Source organism: Mobula hypostoma, chromosome 6 (assembly GCF_963921235.1).
Source record: "Mobula hypostoma chromosome 6, sMobHyp1.1, whole genome shotgun sequence".
NCBI classification, from domain to species: Eukaryota; Metazoa; Chordata; class Chondrichthyes; order Myliobatiformes; family Myliobatidae; genus Mobula; species Mobula hypostoma.
Window position 1 is genome coordinate 162610128 of NC_086102.1, and position 22630 is coordinate 162632757.

At 41.5% G+C, this 22630-nt stretch overlaps 1 protein-coding gene across 3 annotated transcripts; it reads right to left on the reverse strand.

Annotated features, from left to right (window-relative positions):
• Positions 1 to 43: 43 nt before the first annotated feature.
• Positions 44 to 17983, reverse strand: hnrnpa3 (heterogeneous nuclear ribonucleoprotein A3). 3 transcript variants are annotated; one of them, XM_063052103.1, is made up of 11 exons: positions 17836 to 17983; positions 15209 to 15331; positions 14133 to 14279; positions 13848 to 14058; positions 9455 to 9544; positions 9259 to 9369; positions 7489 to 7566; positions 4743 to 4895; positions 4543 to 4662; positions 2652 to 2715; positions 44 to 620 (listed from the first exon to the last, which is right to left on the reverse strand). In XM_063052103.1, exons 1-10 carry the CDS (start codon positions 17944 to 17946, stop codon positions 2666 to 2668), a joined length of 1194 nt encoding a protein of 397 aa, XP_062908173.1. In that variant the 5' UTR covers positions 17947 to 17983; the 3' UTR covers positions 44 to 620; positions 2652 to 2665. The 3 variants fall into 3 exon arrangements, with proteins under 3 accessions (XP_062908173.1, XP_062908172.1, XP_062908174.1); XM_063052102.1 differs by lacking the exon at positions 44 to 620 and adding an exon at positions 1585 to 2564; XM_063052104.1 differs by lacking the exons at positions 44 to 620; positions 4743 to 4895 and adding an exon at positions 1585 to 2564.
• Between the last annotated feature and the right edge of the window lie 4647 nt (positions 17984 to 22630).

Below are 22630 nucleotides of genomic sequence, written 5' to 3' on the forward strand. Positions count from 1 at the left end.
TAATAAAAGTTAGAGGCCAAAAGATTATGCAAAGGGTTGCAATACAAGAAATAGAAAAATACTGCACCTGGACTATTCAGTTTTACATATAAAATAGTGTACATTTCTTTACAATATCTACAATAATCTTAGTATTGACTTTTTACAATTTATTGTTTTAGAAATTGAAAAAGTTTATTCAAGAGCAAAGTACAAATATTGAAGAATAGCATTAACGAGACATGGGTCAGAAACCTTTATTAAAAGCAGATGTAATTTTGGGAGGCATCAAATCCAGTGATAACATGCAATTTCTCCAATCTCTCCTTTGTTCTACATTTACTAACTACCTTGCAAGTTAATTATGCAACAATGTACTGCTTAGTCAACATGTTGTAAGGCCTAGAGAATAAAAACTGCCTGAAATTAGAGCCATGTGTGACTTTGCCCAATATTATGTAATTACATTGTTTCATTACCATACCTGCTTGTCGGATGGATCATGAATCAATCCTTGGAGTTATTGTTTTGGAAAAATGTTACCACAGTTAAAACTACATGTTTTACCAATCTTACCATTCTTGAAATTGAGCATTACTGTACTTGTCACAGTAAAAATGGAAGATGACTTCTTAGCCAATCTGTAAATTAAGCAGATCAGTTATTCTCTTGATTTAATCCAAAGGATGGATTTCACCTATTTATTAAACATAGGATTAAAAAAAAATCAAACCTTACTTACAATTAGCACTTGCCTCAGGTCTGCCTGCTAATTCTATTACATGTTTATGCTGCCCTGTTGTCCCTTTTAGTAGCTATTACTGAGGTGGTTCCACAGGTTGTTGACTCTTCCTAGACTTTCTTCCACACTTCAGCTGCCATTCAAGGTCAAGCTAGTCAAAGATAACGAAGTTGCCTAACAGCACCGCATTCTCCTTTTCCTTCCTCTTGGAGATGTGGCTGTTGTTCCTGCCTTGCCATTCTTTAATTATGCTGACTTGTCCAAATTCAATATGGCTGCAGTGGTCCTGTCTTAGTGGATCTCCATGCTTCACTGTACTAATGTGGGTTGACAGCAGAGATGCATAGCCTTTTCAGTCCTCTTACAATAAATTGCACCTGTAGCTTGGGAATCTAATTCTAGAAATTATTTACAGATTTAAATTTTAATTACCTTTAAAATGCATGCATTTCTGTTCACTCTCAATACTATTCGAACATTTGAAAGTTTCAGTACACAGTGACCTCTACCTGGCAAATCCATAAAACGGTAGAAATTACAAGATACTCTCATCTAAATTGAAAATACTGCTTGGTATTTTTACATTCAGTGTCAAAGCAGAAACAGTTGCTATCAAAAGAAAATGACACAGCAAAATCAAGTATGGAATGCCAGCTTACGATGCTATCAGAATCCATCCAAAGACAACACTTAACGTTTAAACTCATTTTTCCCATAAATAAATGTTCAAATACTACCAGCATTATCAATATTGTGGTCTATTGCACACAACCCCAAATACAATACAATAGAAGTTGTAGGATGGACCATTCAAAGATCACAAAATTCAACCAAGCTTGAATAGTTATTCAATACAATTAAACTAAAATAAAGAGTTTCTTTATTAAACTAAAGTTTCTTGCCATTTAATGCAGCTCACTCAAGATTTGTTACAAAAGTAATACCTGATGACAGTATCCCACACTTCAATAGGAATTTCCCCACATTAAGCAAAAACCACGTTTTATATATCTAAAAACATGGCCCTATCCAAATTTCAAAAGAAATTTTGCATCTCAGAAACCACATATAATAATAAAACTTGATATGGTTTTTCATTCCACCTACAATTCAAATATGGTGGAAAGAATAACCAGCCCATACAACCAACACCTCCCATTTCATAAATATTTTGAATTTATTTTATACTGCAATTTCCAGTAGGTCACATTCATCACATTAAAAGTATTTCAAATCCAAAGAGCAAACTAGCCTTCTATACAAATTACACCAATAGCAGTTTGCACAGCTCGAGTGGCTTTTTTTTTAAAAAGAATTTCAAATTCATTTTAAGTGTAACATATCATCTTCCCTTTACGTTTAGAGGACTGGATATTTATTTAGGCTAAAATTTCCAGTAAACCCTTGCAGTATTAAGATAGCTAGAAATTAAAGAGTACCTGTCTTGATTTATAATCAAGGAAAAACTGACTACACAGATCATTTAGTTAAAAAGTTCTCATCCTTTTTATTCCCAATTTGGCTACCACAAATTACATGGCTGAACAGCTATGGAAATGAGGAAAATAAAGACATTGCTGGAACAAAGTTTTTAAAAAACTCAGGAATTTACATCTAACAGCAACTACATTATAACAAACAACTGCACTTTTTGCAAATCTCTCTACAGGAAACAGTCCTGAACAAAAAATGTTTATGTTAATGCTGCAGTAACTTTTCTGACTACTGGACCATCGCTCTTCCTGTGGGCAGCCTTTACAATGAACTTGGTCGATATTCTGTCTCAAAGTAACCTGCAGCTTTCCTGACAACTCCTGGCTCATCCTCTCCTAAGAACTGTTGCCTGTTGAATGATACAGGACAAGATGGTTATTTATTGCACTGTTCATTACAGATACTACACTTTGATGGAATTGGTATTCAAGCTTACTTTTGATAAACTGTTCAGTATCTTCTACCGTAGCCGCCGCCGCCACCACCAGAGCCATAACCACCTTAAAAAGTTAAAAAGACCTCACATTAAACAGTGGCATTTGCAAACTTTTTTTTAAAAAAACTTACAACTGCAAATATAGTGACCCCTTATCTATATATCTGGAATACAATTAACTATTTCCAGTAACTAGAAAACATAGTGAAATAGCCAGGTTTAATTGCCCCAGTGGGGAAAGCAAAGTGGTAGTCCCTTCAACTCTCCCCCACATGTTCATGTAATGTATTAAGAATAAAACTAGGGGTGAAAAAGCAATTTCAACCAATGATTGAGATGGAATATCTCAGGTAGTTTGCAGGTTATTACTTCCTACAAAGCAAAACCTAACATTATGAATGGCTGTGATGTTTCAGCTCAACATGTGTTATGTATGCTTTGTAAGGGAGAATAAAACTACATCCTTGCAAATCCCTGCAACATCTGGTAACACTGATCTTAGGCTGACGTTCACACCTTTCATGAGGGTGAACCCTCGCAAGGAGTCAGACCTTGCTGGTGTACCTAGTAAGGCTCTGAAAACTGGCAGGAATTTCCAAGGATGCTTGCAGTTGGAGGTTCCCACTTGCTTCAAAAGGGCAATAATCATACCCGTGCCCAAGAGGAGCAGGGTAAGCTGCCTCAACGACCATTGCCCAGTGGAACTCAAATCTACTGTGATGAAGTGCTTTGGGAGGTTGGTTGTGACGACTCCACTCCTGCCTAAGGACTTGGACCTGATGCAATTTTCCTATGCCACAATAGGGTCTACAGCAGATGCAACCTCACTGGCTCTGCACTCGCCCTTGGATCACCAGGACAATAGTAATACCTACATGGGGTTGCTGTTTATTGACTACAGTTCAACACAATCATACCCTCAGAAATATACCCTCTGTACCTCCTCCTCCAAATGATCTTTGACTTTCTCACCATACAAATCAGTGCAGATCAGAAATAACATTTCCCTCCAGCACAAACACCACCTATAAATTTGCCAACAAGACAATTGTTGTTGGACTCAGTCAGAAAAGCAAGGAATTGATTGTGGACTTCAGGAAGGAGGAAATCAGGGTATCAGAAGTGGAAAAGGTGAGCTGTTTCAAATTCCTGGGTGAACATCTCTGAGGATCTATCCTGGGTTCAAGATATTCATGCAATTACAAAGTCAGCAGCTATATTTCATTAGGTGTTTGAGGAGACTTGGTACGTCAAAGACACTTGCAAATTTCTTCAGATGTACTGTGGAGAGCATTCTAATTGGTGGTTAGCTTCTGGTATGGAGGAGCTACTGCACATGATCAGAAACAGTTACAGAAAGTTGGGAACTCAGACAGCTCCACAGACACTAACCACCCAGGATAGTTACAAAAGGTGATACCTCAAATACGCACTCATTATTAAGGATCCCCCCACCAAGTGCCCCCATCTCATTGCTGCCATTGAGATGGTGCAGGAGCCTGAAGACACTCAACATTTCAGGAACAGCTTCTTCCACTCTGCCATCAGATTTCAGACAATTAATCAATCCATGAACACTACTTTGGCTTTTTTTTACATTAATTTTCCTATTTTTATTTATATACACTTACTAGTTGAGCAAGCTATGACTTCTCTCTGGAGAGGAGGATGAGGTGACTTGCAAGAAGTGTACAAGATGGGGCAATGATTGAGTGGACAGCCAGATTTTTGTTGGGGTGGAAATGACTAATATAAGGAGCATAGCTTTAGGATTTTTGGAGGGTTTGTCAGAGGTAGCTTCCTTTACATAGAGCACTGGGTGCATGGAATGTGTTGCTGGCGTGTAATGTCCTGTCCTATGACAATGCTCAAAATTTTAATATACTCTTACCACTGTAAGGGCCAGAGTTACGCCCATAATTGCTATTCTTCATGGGTCCAAAATTTGATGATTGGTTAGGATAGTTTCCAAAGTCATTGTAGTTCCCACCTCCTCCACCACCAAAATTACCTAAAAGAAAAATCAAAGGAATGATATTAGTTCACTTAAATGCATCCTTTCTTTTAATCTTTATCAGTCAAAATTCTTACCTCCAAAGTTTCCACCGTCATTGTAGTTGTCATAGCCACCACCACCATATCCTCCTCCACCACCACCACCTTGGTTGCCAAAACCTGGGCCACCACCGCCATATCCTCCTCCTCCTCTACCAGAGTAACCATGGCCACCTCCAAAATTGCCACCTGAAGAACATCATTAGGTATTTTTATTAAAACCCAAGAACTGATGCTCTCCTTCACCTAGCCTTTCTGTAGCATCTTTCCAACTTGGGTTTTTTTTCCAGCCTAGCTAACAATCTTTTGATCCAACACAAATTAAGCAAGTGGCTACAACTTCAGGAGCTTAAACATCCTCTCACCAAAGCTGCCCTCAGCTTGTCTGCCTTCCTAGACAAAATTAGGATTTTAATTCCTGTTCAGCATCAATAATTTGAAACATTATTAAACCTAAAAATGATCCAAGTTTCCAGGCGAAAGTGGTGGAAGCCAATGTGGGATCCTGTGAAGAATGCTTTATCAACCCAAAGCATCATATACTTCAGTTTTATTCTTATAAAATTAAATGGTTCTGTCAGGTACTCAAATCAGCCTAGTAGGAATCCTTAAAATAAAAATGTGAGAAATCTAGATCAGGGGTTCCCAATCTGGGTCCAGACCCACCAGTTAATGGTAGGGTTTCATGGCATAAAAAAAGGCTGGGAACCCCTGCTTAGATGCACTCACAACAATCTCAAGTATCACTGCGTATAGGTTTTGCTTGGGCAAGGCAGCTCATTGATTTCAAGAGTCAGTACTGAGATACTTCACTGGTGCTGTTTAATAGTGAATTCCAAGAGTTTCATCCAACAATGACTACCAATATATTTTCAAGTGCAAATTCAAGGGAAATGTGCAGGCAGTAATGTCAGAACAGATCTTTTTGGATGTGGGAGAAATGTTCTATCTGCAAATGAAAATAAACACAAACAATTCTAACTTACAAAAGAAGAGAGATTCAAAGTAAATGTGGTTGGGCTATGAATGTTGTCTTGAGGGTTTTCCTGGGATCAAACATTTGTTTCCAACAGCAATAAGCATATTCATAAGACAGAAGCAGAACTAGGCCATTTGGCCCATCGGCTCTGCTCTATTATTCCATCATGGCTGATTTATCCCTTGCAATCCCATTCACCTGCCTTCTCCCTATAATTTTTGATGCCTTTAATAATCAACATATTAGTTCCAATTTAAATATATCCAATGACTTGGCCTTCACAGCCATCTGTGATCATTTATTCCACATTCACCACCATCTGGTTAAAGAAATTGCTCATTTGTTATAAAAGGACATCCCCCTATCTAGTACTGGACTCCCCCACAATAGGAAACATCTTCTCCACATCCACTCTTATTGAGGCCTTTCAATCTTCAGTAGGATTCAATTACAACCCTTCTCCCCATACTTTACAGCAAGTACAGGCCCAAAGCCAAATACTCTTCATATGGTAACCTGCTCATACCTGGGATTATTCTTGTGAAACTTCTCTGGACACTTGCCAATGCCAGCACATCCTTCCTTAAACAAGAGCCCAAAACCACCAAAAATACTCCAAGTGGGGTTTGATCAATGCAATATACAGTCTCAGCATTGTATCGTTGTTTCTATATTCCAGCCCACTTGAAATGAATGCCTACATTTTATTTGCCTTCCTTACCAACTCAGCCTGCAAGTTAATGTTTAGGGATTCCCGCATGAGGATTTCCAAGTCTCTCTGTGCTGAATTTGCTCCCCATTTAGAAAAGTCTACACCTTTATTCCTTCTGTCAGGTGCAAGACATTCCTCGACTCTTTTCTCCCCCCCCCCTCTTAACACAGGAATATTTACAGTTTTGGCAAGAATATCATTAACTGCCCTATTCACAATGCCCCCAAAGTGGTGGTGGTGGTGTGCTCATTCACCTGATTCCCATTTTCAATTTGCTGGGTCTTTTCAATACATCAAGATAGGATTTGGCTAATTGGTAATAGGCAGTCACTCATCACCCTCAAATTTCAATACTTGCCCGTACACAGACCAGAATAGAATTGGTAATATAAAGCATCACTGAATACTTGAAGATTTGCCCTCCACCTCTTGGATAAATGACTGTTGATTCCCCACATCACCCCCCCAACCCCGAGCACAAACTCTATGTCTACCATGACAGTCAAGGGTAGAAGTACATAGGTATGCTGACACCTGAAACCCAGAGCTGTGGAAATACATTGCCATTCCTCCACCAACATTGGGAATAAATCCTGAAATTCCCTAACCAACAATAAGTGAGAGTCCTTATACCATAGTTCAGCAGTAGTCAAGAAAGCAACTCGTCTCCACCTTCTGAGAAGAGCCAACAGCCTTCGAATGACAAAATCTGTAATATGCTAGAGTGAACCAGTCTTGCTTTGTTTTTGCAAAGAACAAAACTTAAAGCTCATCACATTGGTTATTACCAATATATTGTGAATAGATTGGAAAGAGCACTGGCAGACATTAAGCACAATAGCTAAGATTCCTGCTTTTTATGTATGCAATATGCTTAGCAATCCAAGTTAATTGAACTGGTCAATACCTGGCAGAGACCATAGAGCACAGCTTGAGATAATACGAATCGTCTCAGAACTTTTCTGTACTCAAATGTAAATTTGACAGTTTTTCTACTGAAAATAGTTTACAGTAAACATCAACCCTCAATGGAATACTGTCAGATTTTGAAAATTAAACCAATCGATATCAGTATTAAAAATGCAACTTACCATCACCAAATCCATTATATCCACCGCCACCTCCTCCACCTCCATAGTCATCCCTGCTGCCTCCAAAATTTCCCATGCCTATAGGGAAAGACAAAAAAAAACTACTTTATTATCTTGTGTGGGAAATTTCATTACAGCAACATTTAAAAACACATAAATATCACAAACATAAAAGTACAGAATAATAAACAATTTACCAATGTGCAATAAGCTGAACAATTCAAATTGTATCAGTGAACTCCATTCTATACCTTTCCACCCAACACTGACAAATATCTGCAACTGCTAAGATTATATTTGAATTCTTAATACAGCTATGTTTGAAATTATGAACTGAATTTTCTACACCCTCAATAGCTCCAGTGGTTTGGATGATTAAAAAATGCATCACTAGTACAGAAGAAAAAATATTGGATTTGGAGAAAGTTGGGTAAAACTTAAAATACAATTGAAAGAATAGATTGGGGCTCCATTCACTTGAACAGAGAACCTTTTCAAGAGCTTGTTACAGATGGAGCAAGCCTCTGCATCCAGCCAGTTTTCTTCCATTAATGATAGGAAGCAGCCAACAACTTAGGAAGCCAGTTTGGTAATCAAGGGATACAAGGATGATTGCAGGCCCTTTGCCCTATTATGTAGTGATATTAATAACCAATAGTTCAAGAAAATTAAGTATTAGGCCTGCTTTCACTTCAGTCCATAGCAGGTGCACATAAAAGCCAGACATTTTAAGAACACATGACAAGTTTCTTAAGGCTGCACTAAGCAACAAAAAAATTACTATGCTGAGTCCAATGTCCTCGAACATTTTGGATTAGTCTACAATTAAATTACTCAACTTCTTTTGAATAGCATTGTACAAGTTTAATACATAATTTATACACAAAACCCCACCAAGAATGGGTGGGCCATGCAGAATATTGAAGAGCAGAAACCCTTCGTGACAGAAGTTGACAACAGAAAGATTAGGTAACATGGGAGTGCCTCATTAGCCAAGATTAAACTATAAAAGTATTGAGATCTTATCACATCTCTATACTGCTTCTGTTAGGTCACATCTGGAGTACTTTAGCAGTGTTATTCACCACACTAAATGGAATGCAATTGCATTGGAGAAGGAGCAGATTTACCAAGCATGAGGAATTCTGCAGATGCTGGAAATTCAAGCAACACACATCAAAGTTGCTGGTGAACGCAGCAGGCCAAGCAGCATCTCTAGGAAGAGGTACAGTCGACGTTTCGGGCCGAGACCTTGTACCTCTTCCTAGAGATGCTGCCTGGCCTTCTGTGTTCACCAGCAACTTTGATGAGATTTACTAGGAGTTGTTTGGCATGGAATCCTTCAAAGATGTGGAGAAACTGTTTTTAATGGAGCAGAGGCCATGAGGAACCAGAGAGATATACAAAACTTTAAGGACAGGTAGGTTAGAAAGAAGTAAACATCTTGTCATTTCCTCTCCCCTTACCCCACAGAAGTCCAATAATTCTTTTAGGAGGAAATAAAGCTAGTTAAGTGTTAGAGGGGTTTGGACAAGACAGCTCTCAACCAAGAATGATTGAAATCTGGGACACAGCCAAAAGTTATGCAGCTACTCCCACAGCAATTCAGTATTTGGAGTCACCATATAGAAAGAACAGGCTGATACCTGGACTAGTATAGATGGGTCTGGGGAGGATGGGTCAGAAAGGGCTGATAGTCAACATGAACACATAGGTAAGAATCTGCTTGTGTCCTGTGACAGTGCAAATGCTTTCCACAAGACATTTTACCTCTGCCACCAAAATTCCCGCCTCGATTAAAATTTCCTCCATTTCCACCACCATAATTCCCACTGCGACTCATGAAGTTACCAGAGTTACCTCCGCCTCCTGAGCTACGCCCTAAGAAATTAAACAGACAGAAGTTATCCAAAGAATCTACAGTTTACAATTCCATCCAAGAATTACCTTTATTTTCTCCACATACCTCTCTGAGAGCCCAATCCCTGCATCTCTTGTCGTGAAAGTGCTTTCCTCACTTCGCAGTTGTGTCCATTCACAGTATGGTACTTTTGAACTAAAATTAAAAGAAATTTTTTCCAGAGACATTATTGAAAACCTCAAGATCACATTAATTGAAAACCCCGTTTTACATAACCTGACACAAGAAAATGCTACATACAAACCATGATGACAGGATACCACCAACAATGTGTCAATGCACTGCAACTTAGAGCCCTCAATTTTTCCCCAGCTAACCATGTAATCCTTCACACCATGTCTTCTTACCCGTATCCAACGAATTCACTTTCACTATGTCCAGCAGTACATTCCAGATCCTTCAAATCTGAACATGGAATTACCCCATTATATCTTGTGCCAACCTCTAATTACCTATCCATTTCCCAGAAGAAAGATTTAACATGGAAAACCTACAGCATATTACAGGCCCTTCGGCCCAGAGTAGTGCCGAACATGTCCCTACCTTAGAAATTACTAGGCTTACCTATAGCCCTCTATTTTTCTAAGCTCCATGTACCTATCCAAGTCTCTTAAAAGACCCTATCCACCTCCACCACCGTTGTTGGCAACCCATTCCACACACTCACCACACTCTGTGTAAAAAACTTACCCCTGACATCTCCTCTGTACCCACTCCCCAGCACCTTAAACCTGTGCCCTTTTGTGGCAGCCATTTCAGCCCTGGGAAAAAGCCTCTGACAATCCACACGATCAATGCCTCTCATCGTATACACCTCTATCAGGTCACCTCTCATCCTCCGTCGCTCCAAGGAGAAAAGGCCGAGTTCTCATAAGGCATGCTCCCCAATCCAGGCAACATCCTTGTAAATCTCCTCTGTACCCTTTTTATGGCTTCTACATCCTTCCTGTAGTGAGGCGACCAGAACTGAGCACAGTACTCCAAGTGGGGTCTGACCATGGTCCTATACAACTGCAACATTACTTCTTGGCTCCCAAATTCAATTCCACAATTGATGAAGGCCAGTACACCATACGCCTTCTTAACCAGAGTCAACCTGCGCAGCTGCTTTGAGCATCCTATGGACTCAGACCCCAAGATCCCTCTGATCCTCCACACCGCCAAGTCTTACTATTATTATATTCTACCATCATATCTGACCTACCAAAATGAACCACCTCACACTTATCTGGGTTGAACTCCTCTCCCACTTCTCAGCCCAGTTTTGCATCCTATTTATGTCCCACTGTAACCTCCAACAGCCCTCCACACTATCCACAACACCTTCAACCTTTGTGTCATCAGCAAACTTACTAACCCATCCCTCCACTCCTCATCTAGGTCATTTATAAAAAAAATCACGAAGACTAAGGGTCCCAGAACAGATCCCTGAGGCATCCCACTGGTAACCCACCTCCATGCAGAATATGACCCATCTACAACCTCTGCCTTCTGTGGGCAAGCCAGTTCTGGATCCACAAAGCAATGTCCCCTTGGATCTCATGCCTCCATACTTTCTCAATAAGCCTTGCATGAGGTACCTTATCAAATGCTTTGCGGAAATCCATATTCACATCTACTGCTCTTCATGTTTTGTGACATCCTCAAAGAAATTCAAATGGTCTACTTCTGCACCTATTGTCTATCAGGCTCATAAGGCACGATCTGCCCTTGTCAAAGCCACACTGACTATTCCTAATCATATTATACATCTTCAAATGTTCATCAATCCTGCCTCTCAGGATCTTCTCCATCAACTTACCAACCACTGAGGTAAGACTCACTGGTCTATAATTTCCTGGGCTACCTCTACTCCCCTTCTTGAATAAAGGAACAACATCTGCAACCCTCCAATCCTCTCCCGTCCCCATTGATAATGCAAAGATCATCGCCAGAGGCTCAGCAATCTCCTCCCTCGCCTCCCACAGTAGCCTGGGGTACATCTCATCCGGTCCTGGCGATTTATCCAACTTCATGCTTTCCAAAAGCTCCAGCACATCCTCTTTCTTAATATCTACGTGTTCAGCTTTTCAGTCTGCTGCAAGTCATCACTGCAATCACCAAGATCCTTTTCCATAGTGAATACTGAACCTCTGCTATTTCCTCCGGTTCCATACAGACTTTCCCACTGTCACACTTGATAGGTCCTATTCTTTCACGTCTTATCCTCTTGCTCTTCACATACTTGTAGAATGCTTTGGGGTTTTCCTTAGTCCTGCCCGCCAAGGACTTCTCATGGCCCCTCTGGCTCTCCTAATTTCCTCCTTAATCTCCTTCCTATTAGCCTTATAATCTTCTAGATCTCTAACATTACCTAGCTCTCTGTACCTGACATGAGCTTTTCTTTTCTTCTTGACTAGATTTATTACAGCCTTTGTACAACACGGTTCCTGTACCCTACCATAACTTCCCTGTCTCATTGGAGCATACCTGTGCAGAACTCCACACAAATATCCCCTGAACATTTGTCACATTTCTTCCATAGTTTTCCCTGAGAACATCTGTTTCCAATTTAAGCTTCCAATTTACTGCCTGATAGCCTCATAATTCCCCTTACTCCAATTAAACGCATTTTTAATTTGTCTGTTCTAATCTCTTTCCAATGCTATTGGAAAGAAGATAGAATTATGATCACTACCTCCAAAATGGCTCTCCCACAGAGATATGACACCTGACCAGGTTCATTTCCTAATATCAAATCAAGTACACTCTCTCCTCTTGTAAGCCATCTACATATTGTGTCAAGAAACCTCCCTGAACACACCTAACAAACTCCACCCCATCTAAACCCCTTGCTCTAGGGAGATGCCAATCGATATTTGGGAAATTAAATTCTTCCATCATGACAACTCTGTTATTATTACACCTTTCCAGGATCTGTTTCCCCATCTGCTCCTCGATATCCCTGTTACTATGGGCAGCCTATAAAAAAACATTCAGTAAAGTTATTGACCCCTTTCTGTTCCTAACCTTCACCCACAGAGACTCCATAGACAATCCCTCCAAGGCGTCCACCTTTTCTGCAGCCATGACACTATCTGATCAACAGTGCCATGCCCCCAACTCTTTTGCCTCCCTCCCTGTCCTTTCCGAAACATCCAAAACCCAGCACTTGAAGTAACCATTCCTGTCAGCCATCCAAATCTCTGTAATGGCCACCACACCATACCTCCAAGTACTGATCCACACTCTAAGCTCATCCGCTTTGTTCACAACACTCCTTGCGTTAAAATAGACGCATCTCAAACCTTCGGTCTGAGCGTGTCCCTTTTCTATCACCTGCCTATCCCCCCCCCCGCACTGTCTGCAAGCTTTCTCTATTTGTGAGCCAACCTCCTCTTCCCCAGTCTCTTCAGTTCGATTCCTGCCCACCCCCCACCCCCACCAACAATTCTAGTTTAAACTCTCCCCAGTAGCCTTAGCAAACCTCCCTACGAGGATACTGGTCCCCCTGAGGTTCAAGTACAACCCGTCCTTTTTGGACAGGTCACACCTGCCCCAAAAGATTTAATGATCCAAAAATCTGAATCCCTGCCCCCTGCTCCAATCCCTCAGCCATACATTTATCCTCCACCTCATTCTAATCCTATTCTCACTGTCACGTGGCACAGGCAGTAATCCCGAGATTACTACCTTTGCGGTCCTGCTTCTCCCTGTACTTTTTCAGGACCTCCTCCTACCTATAATTGGTACCAATATGTACCACGACCTCTGGCTGTTCTCCCTCCCACTGCAGGATATTTAACTCTCTAAACTTTTGATTACTGTATTATTCTCATATACAGACTTTGCTCGAGAGCAATCCCAGCTTCTCCATCGTGGTATCTGAACCCGAATGAAAGTGTGGTCCCTAGAATTATACATTATACTCAACAAGGTACAATTTAGTGAAGGAATACAAATTCACTGCCCCAACTAAAATCCATACATCAGCTTTTAAAACCACCTCATCTGCTTTCCTATCACCTTCATATGATTTTGAATGTTCATCAGTGCCTTTCTTTTACTGCTTCCCACCCATTTCAAACAGCTAAAGTAATACTATACAGATCAGCCTGCCTCACCACAACTTGTTCCTCAAACAGCCTAACTTCACATTTATTGCATCTGCATGTATACCTAGTTTGCCATTTATATATATTATTCAAAGATTTGAACTACTTACACCCTTACACCCAAGCACAGTCCCAGTACCAACACCCAAATTCTCCTACTGGCAAAACACATACATTTCACTTCCTAAGCTATAAACACCAATTACCATCCCATTATACTGAAATGTTGTTTGACAAGTAACATGTTACTGTAATACAAGAGATATATGTATTCTAATCTATTAATTGTTTAGCCACCACCCCCACCTGAATCTAGATCAAAATTTCAACATAATGCTACATACCAACAATTTTGTCAACAGAATCGTGATCATCAAATGTGACAAAAGCAAATCCTCGTTTTTTCCCACTGCCACGATCTGTCATAACTTCAATATTTTCAATCTTGCCATACTTCTCAAAGTAATCTCTTAGATGGTACTCCTCAGTATCTTCTTTGATACCACCAAGAAATATTTTCTTCACTGTTAAGTGGGCACCAGGTTTTGTAGAATCCTGTAAGTAAAGTTACAATTCAGTTTCTATTCTTATTATCAAGCACTTACTATTACATAAATAGTAACACTTGCCTCTCTTGATACTGCTCTTTTTGGTTCTACAACACGACCATCAACCTTGTGTGGTCGAGCAGACATGGCAGCATCTACTTCTGATACAGTGGAGTAGGTCACAAACCCAAATCCCCTTGAACGTTTTGATGCCGCTTCCCTCATCACCTAAGAACAAAAAGACAAAGTAATTCATCATAAAAAGCACATGATTTGATAAAGGACAGTAAGCAAAAATAGCTCACTGACTTTTCATTATTTCCCTGCTCCTGTGAAACGAAGCAGAAGATAGATATTTACACAACAGAAGGAAGCAGCATTTCAAATGTCAGTAAGGCACAAGATTCAACAGGACAATGAAATCAAGTAACTGCAGATACTAGACACCTAAAATGATTAAAAAATGGCGAGAAATACTTCGTTTAGGCAGCATCTGTAGGAAAAGTTAAATGCGTCAGGTGAGACACTGTTCATCAAGCAGGATTACAGCAATAAACAACCAATGAACCATCTTCAATCTGAGCATGGAATGGGGCACAAAGGAGAGGAAAATTTTTTCCACACTCAATACAATATCATCCCAGCAAATGCTGGCAATCAATGTAAAAGATTTCAGGGAACTAACAGATTCACTTATCATTGCCTGGGGTTAGAAATTAAGACGCAGAATGCATGCCAACAATTTCAATTCAAGTTGCAAATGACAGAAACAACAGGATTGCAAAAATATTCACACTAGGGGCAAGCAAGATCACCACAACACGTAAAATCCATTATGAACACAAATTGCCAGAAAATGCAAGCCAGAGTGACAGAAATTGCTATATTCTTTTGAGACTATCAATAAGGACAGCAATGATTCAAGAGCCTTTCAATGGATATGTCACTGCAGCCTGGCTCAGATAACATTACAAAAGCAACTAAAAGGCAAGGCATTTTCTCAAAATTTGATGTTGGAAAAATACCATGTAACTATGGACAACAGATGAATACCAAATATAAAACATCTAACAAACTGACAAAAACTATTAAATTTTAACAGCAATTTTATACAAATCAGAAAGCCTCAAGCACCTAGAAGAGATAATAAATCTTACCACACAATCTGTTAGTTGTCCCCATTGCTCGAAGTGCTTCCTTAAACTATCTTCATTTGTTTCAAAACTCAATCCGCCAATGAACAGCTTGCGTATCTGCTCTGGTTCTTTACTTTCTAGACCCTGCAAAGTAAAGTTCATAGTATGTAAACAACAGGAATTCTGCAGATGCTGGAAATTCAAGCAACACACATCAAAGTTGCTGGTGAACGCAGCAGGCCAGGCAGCATCTATAAACGTCGACTGCGCCTCTTCCTATAGATGCTGCCTGGCCTGCTGCGTTCACCAGCAACTTTGATGTGTGTTGTTCATAGTATGTAAGTTCTATACAGTTTATGACTGCCAAAGAATGCAGCTTTGTTAGAATCTGTGTAAGGCAGTACATTTCCAAACAAACAAATTTAAGAAATTAAGGTCAACCCATGGTGAAAAGGGTGACATAGTAGCATAGCAGCTAACTTGACACCATTACAGCTATTTCAATTCTGGAACTATCTGTAAGGAATTTGTATGTTTGCCCCGTGATCACTTTGGTTTCCTCTCAGTGCTCTGGTTTCCTCCCACAGTTCGAAGAAATGCCAATTAGTATATTAATTAGGTATTGTAATTAGGCTAGTTTTAAATTGCAAATTGGGCTGGAGGGACCTGTTCTGTATGGCATCTCTAAATAAATATAAAATAGCAAGACTAAAATGGCATAATATAGCTATGCAATTTAATTACTTCTGCATTGCTGACCCAAATAAAATGACCAAGCATGTAAAGGTAAACACAAAATAATTTGCAGATGCTGGGGTCAAAGCAACACTCACCTGGAACCTACCATGCTTCTCCTTCCCACCCTCCCCCCACCTTCTTTATAAGGCCTCTACCCCTTCCCCCTACAGTCCGGATGAAAGGTTCCGGCCCGAAACGTCAACAGATCGTTTCCACAGATGCTGCCCGACCTGAGTTCCTCCAGCATGTTGTGAGTGGCATGTAAAGGTGTATTGTATACTTCTTTCTAATACTTAGATGTATCTGCACGGGCATATTCTTCCTGACTGATTTCAATTAGAGTACCAAATATAATTAAAATACACTTCATTAACTGAAATTTTATAACTATTTTACCATTCTTTGCATATTTGCTAATTTTACCCACATTCAAATTTTTTGCCACACGCTAACCAATGTAAGGTTCTCGACTATAGGATTCTCTTTAAAATCTTAAACTACATTTAAAATACCAAATACACATCCTCAAATTCAAACCTTGGAGGCAGATATCCCTCCAAAACCACCATATTCTTCCCAGGTATAGTGTCGAAAACCACTCCGTTCTTCAGGCAATCACAACCTTGTACCAGCACAAAGCTAACCTATTGTATTCAGATTGGTGAATGCAGATATTGAGACCAAGTACAAATGGATCAAAAGTGTAACTTAAGAAAATGGCATCAAAAAAGCCAGTATCAAGATAATAAAACATTTAAAAGGAATAATAATAGCTCTTTACAGTTGGGTTCTTATAAAAGACGTTTCCTGTTGGCCTTTTTCTAATCTGTGTTTGACATTTTATTTTCCAAAGGTAGCTAAATCCACTTCTCAACTGCAGCACGCTGACTGGCTGAAATTCGTCAGCAGTTACAAGCCAAGAAAAGCCTCATTTTCAAAAGAAATGTGAATAAATGTAGGCAAATCAGAACAGGCCAGCAGGGATCGTTGATGATGCAAGGTCTTTACTAGAAAAACCGGAATAACATTAAAACGGCCGAGTCAAGAACTACCACGAGTTCAAAAAATCTAATTGCCATAAAGATTAAGGACCCACCACTTCAGATGATCGATCACCTGAGGGGAAAAGTGACCAAGTTTACCATTAACTTAAAAAAAACTAGGTTAAAACATCTTAAAGCATTTGGTCTGTGGCCTGCGGTCTATGGCTTGCAGAGTACACAAATACTTTTAATGCAGCATTTCCGCCTGTCGCCATTTTACGAGTAGCCTTCCATCAGCGGGTTGAAATATTTCTCACCTACTTTCTAACTTTTCTAACCACGGTCCTTAAAGTTATGATTACCACAGATTGATCCTCTTCGGTCTTTTTTATTCAGGTCCTCACGATTTTATGTAATCTGTACCCAATGTGGTCAAGAAAGCCATCCTGTCCTTTCCAATCTATTCTCCTGCTCCAGCCCTAGGGACAACTAGTAAATTTCATTTCACTTTTGAAACCGGGAGGTGAAAGCCGGTCAGCGATTCTGTGGGAACAGCCGACTGCCAGGTGCCGAACAATGGATCAGTCTCCCGCCAAGAACGAGCCCCACAACAGCGGGCCCCCGCTCAAAGGTCCCTAGGCCTCGCCCGGCGTCACACCACACCTCAGCGCCGAGGCAGCTACCGCTGAAGGGCGAGTTAATAATTAAGCAACTCGGTCACACGCCGCCATCTTACAGAAGCAGCAGAGCCTCCATGTTATGGCGGGCGGCATAAAGATCCCGACCACAGCAAGAATTTCAGCAACCCTTCCCGCAGGCCGGAGCACCCAACAACAACAACAACAGCAAATCAAGCGACGCCGAGCAGATACCACGACTGACCCCGGACATCGGGGGGGTAGTGGAACTCGGGCACCATGTCCCTACCTCCATTCTGCGCAATGACCGTCTGCGAGTCGTTCGAGCTCCCGAGAACCAGTGAGCCTTATCGCATCCGGAAAATGGCTGCGCCACCCGAGCCCCGCCTTGCCGCCCCATCAATCACACCAACTCCGCCCGCCACCCCGTCAGCCGCGCCCTCTGCGACGTCACGCCTCGTGATCGCGTCCAACCGCCGAATTTCCGACCGCGCGCCGGCGGCGTCCCACGTGATGTCACGCGCGTGCGCGACCCCGAAATCAGCCTGGAGTTGCTCCCTGAGGGCAAGTTCGCGTGGTTCCAGAGGGGCGAGGGGTTGCTGACAGATAAGTTCTTAATTTAAGAATTTATTAACAGATTTTGAGCACAAACAAGAGAGAATCTGCCGATGCTGGAAATCCAAGCAACACACACAAAATGCTGGAGGAACTCAGCTGGCCAGGCAGCATCTCTGTGGAAAAAAGTACAGGCAAGGTTTTCTGCCGGAAACGTCGACTTGTACTTTTTTCCACAGATGCTGCATGACCTTGTGAGTTCCTTCAGCATTTTATGCGTGTTACATATTTTAAGCTTCTGATCTTCTGCCTCATAATTAATTAAAATGATCACATAATCACATCATCTGTTGCTAACCCACGGTTCTCTTCAACTTTGTTTGAAGCACCTAATAGTTGGAAAACAATGTGGCACTTCTGTATTGCATATCTTGAAAAATCTAGACTGAAGAACTGGTGTTATTTCTGGGACTATTGCCATTCACTACCACCACAACAGACAGGATCTCCTGGTAGCCACTCACTTCAACTCTGCTTCCCATTCCCATTCAGATATGTCCATACATGGCCTCTACTGCCATAATGAGGCTAAATTCAGGTTGGAGGAGCAACACCTCATATACAGTCTCCAGCTTCTTGGTATGAACATAGAATTCTCCAACTTCTGGTAATTCCCTCCCCCTCCCTTCCTCTATCCCTATTTCACTCTGCCCCCTCCCCCAGCTGCCTATCACCTCCCTCATGGTTCCGCCTCCTGCTACTACCCATTGTGTTTTCCCCTATTCCTTCTTCACCTTTCCTGCCTGTCACCTCCCTGCTTTCCCTCCCCCACCCCTTTATCTTTCCCCTTACTGGTTTTTCACCCGGAACCTACCGGCCTTCTCCTTCCCACCCTCCCCCCACCTTCTTTATAGGGCCTCTGCCCCTTCCCTCTTCAGTCCTGACGAAGGATTCCGGCCCGAAACGTTGACTTATCGTTTCCACGGATGCTGCCCGACCTGCTGAGTTCCTCCAGTGTGTTGTGAGTGTTGCTTTGATCCCAGCATCTGCAGATTATTTTGTGTTTGCCATTCACTACTGTAGTAAAGTGTTTGGTAGTACAATTTCCATACACTAATCATGTCGTGATGCAGTTCCTGTGAATTAGGGTATGGCATTTAGTAGGGTAAAGTTCAGAATCTGCATTTTTGAGTGGTTTTGACTGCTTTTCTTTAGCCCAAGGCACACTGAGATATCTCTGCCCCGCTTTATGCACCTTCAGGCAGAGAGTTGGGCTTTGCCTGAGCTATGATGACATCATAAATTTTCCCTTTATTGATTGCAACACTTGAATTTAGACGATAGGTGAATGCCCATGGTCGTTAATCCATCACAGAAATGGCAGAAGCAGACTGAACAAATGAAGTGTGGACATTATAGGGTGGGGTATCTGAAATATGGATGCTATGGATGAACCTATGCGTCTGCGGCATCAAGTTGGATGGGTGAGCTGTGGCCACCTGAGGAACCCACTCACAATGACCGATGAACAGGGATGCGTGCCTGCAGAGACTAGCAGCTAGTGCGACAGCCAACCAATCAGAACCAGTCGGACCAACATAAACACGAGCACTCGGCAGAAACAACATTCCACTGCGCGCCCACAATTTCTCCTAGACTAATCGTGAAACATTTGCGACCTAACCTCCTGGCTCGGCGAACAACTCTACAGACAAGCAGCTAACCCGAGCTACCAATCTTCTCTTTCATTTCAATTGTGGATTTATACCAGCACCAAGCATTCATCAGCCGCCAAAGGGTTGTGTGAAAAATTTTTTCAAGCGAGGCAATGGAACCATCCAGGCTCCTTGAACATTTGAAGAGAATACATACACTCTGATAAAGCTAACACCAACCTGATTTATTTTCAGTCACTGTCAAAGCTTTCAGAAAGGGAAAATGCCTGTAAACATGTTTGCTAGCACTTTACAATAAAGCAGCGATGATTTGCGTGCTACATGCAACATTTCACTGCTCATTGCTAAATCTGGAAGGCTTCATACTATTGGAGAAGAACTGGTTCTGCCAGCAGGAATGTGGGGGGTTGGTTCTGGGAACAGTTTTGCAATAGTCAGCAGGCCAAATAACTCAAACGGTAGGTGGGTTATAGCATGTTGCAGATGTCTTTAACCAGCCTCTCAAAGCATTTGAGGTGAGTGCAACAGTGCGCCAATCATTCAGGCTCATTACCTTGGTTTTCTTAGGTTCAGAGGCAATGATGGATGATTTGAAACAGGAAGGCCCTACTCACTGGGAGAGGGAGAGATTAAAAATGTCTGTAAACACACCAGCCAGCTGTCTGCAAACACTTTGAGGACATGCCCTGGGATGCAGTCCGGCCCCGTCGCCTTGCGGCTGTTGAAACGTGAGAATATTCTACCTACCTCAGCCTTGGAAATGATCAAAGAGCAGGTCTTGTCGGCGACTCTCCTTGGAGGTTCAGTCTTATCAACCCTGAATTGAGCGTAAAAAACATTTAGCTTGTCTGGGAGCGAGGCGGCAGTGTTGGCTGTACTGGTGCGTTTTCTCTTGAAGTCCACAATGGTGTGCAGTCTTTGCCGTATGCTGCGTGTGTCATTGTCACAAAGTTGTGTCTGAATTTTGTTCCTGTGTTGCCGTTTTGCCACCTTGATGACTCAGCATAAATCTTAGTGGCATCTCTCAAGCTCCTGTTGATCTCCAGAGCTGATGGCTTTATCCCTTGCGCTGAGAGCGACACGCACTAAACTATTTTTTATTGAGTGCAATCGTGAACTATTTATCCAAGGCTTCTGGTTTGGGTGGACCTGGACCAATTTTTGAGGAACAATGTTTTCAATGCACTTCCAAGTGAAGCTTATGACCACTTATATGAATTCGGAGATGTTCTCAGCTCGAAATACCTCCCAGGTGACACTATCAAAGCAGTCTTGTAACATTGAGTCTGATTGGTTGGACCGTCAGTGGATGGTTTTCATTATGGCGGCTTCTTGTTTCAGTTTCTGCCTATAGGCGGGCAGGAGAAAGATGGAGTAATGATCAGACTTTCTAAATGGAGGGCAAAGAAGTTCTTTGTAGGCATTGCAGAAGTTTAAATGCTTGCTGTTGCACACAGAAGTCAGATAGTTCTCAAATGGAAACTGCCTGAGATGCTTTATGCGCTTTTTGAAACTGATAAAAATTCCTTGAAGACTGGAATGCTTCATTCAGAAATCAACTCAAGAATATTAGGCATGACGCTGCTTATTTGTCAGAGTTATTTGCGAAGTCTATTTAAATCAATCTTCTATTGCAAGGAAACTATGTGAATCCTATTAAATTCAAACCAGTCATTACTACATTGCTGTCCAAGTTAACCCTATTTAAGTGCAACATTGGCAATCACGACTTTTTCCAATTTCTGAGCCTTTCTGAGTTGGAAGAGAAAGGAAGAATATCAGATGACGATCTTCATGTATACTGTGCCCACCTGGGTGAGCTATATAAGATTTCATGATCTTCACTTGATCCAAACTCCAGATTGGGTAATAAATTCATTCCTAAACAGTTTCTAAGTCACTCAAGAGACACTGAAGCTAGAGGATGTGAAATTGTTTTAATCAACAAAATGAGACACTCTCTGGAGGAAGAGGTCTGTTTGACCCATGTTAGATGATATTTATACTAAAGATCAAAGCATAGTTCTATAGTTAAGAAGTATCTGCAATGCTTCCTTTGAATTACATGTAATTTTCCACCTCCTTCTTTGCACCCACACTCCAGACACCCCAAATGAATGTTAATCAGTATTAAGATGAGAAAATCTGCAGATGCTGGAAATCCAGGTAATACACACAATATGCTGGAGGAACTCATCAAGCCAGGAAGCATTTATGGAAAAAAGTAAACAGTCGATGTTTCAGGCCGAGACCCTTCATCAGGACTCAGTCAGAAGTATCTTGTTTTTCAATTAACTGATGTCCACAACTCCAGGAAACCATTGTCTAGGGCTGCATTTTAATCCACATTCAGGTCTGAAGATTGGTTAGTGCAGTTAATATTTGCTATTTACCCTAATTCCAGAATATGCCCTAAAAGTTCCTCCTCTTAGCCCTGCTGGATAATTTGTTCCAGGAAAGGCCAAATCTTAAGGATGATCTAATCAAATAGGGCAGTAAAAATGCCCTGTACTTTAGAACCCATTCCTCAATTTTCCTATGTGCATCTACATCTACGCTATCATCACTAATGGAGTGTATGGGGTGTCAGGGAGGGGTAGCACCTCTGGTGGGGGAACATGTCGTGTCCTTTTCAGCTTGATTTGTCCACCTTTGGTCCCCACCTGGCACTCAGCTGTCACCTGTGGCTCCCCATAGCTGTTTGCATGCGACAGCAGCCACACCCCAGGCAACAACTTCGACAAGCCGGCTAAACTAGGTGAGGGTAGCCGACGGGTCTCAAACCCTCAGTGAGATAGGGAGTTGTCTATCCCAGCATGTGAAGACAGACTCTGGTGAGTTGAGCGGACGAAA

Excerpts from the sequence above, each read along its gene's own strand:
- hnrnpa3 (XM_063052103.1), bottom strand. The coding sequence starts at position 17,946 with ATGGGGCGGCAAGGCGGGGCTCGGGTGGCGCAGCCATTTTCCGGATGC. Across the intron at positions 7,567-9,258 it reads CGGGAATTTTGGTGGCAGAG|GCATGGGAAATTTTGGAGGC; the intron begins GTAAAATGTCTT and ends CTTTCCCTATAG. Across the intron at positions 4,896-7,488 it reads ATATAATGGATTTGGTGATG|GTGGCAATTTTGGAGGTGGC; the intron begins GTAAGTTGCATT and ends GATGTTCTTCAG.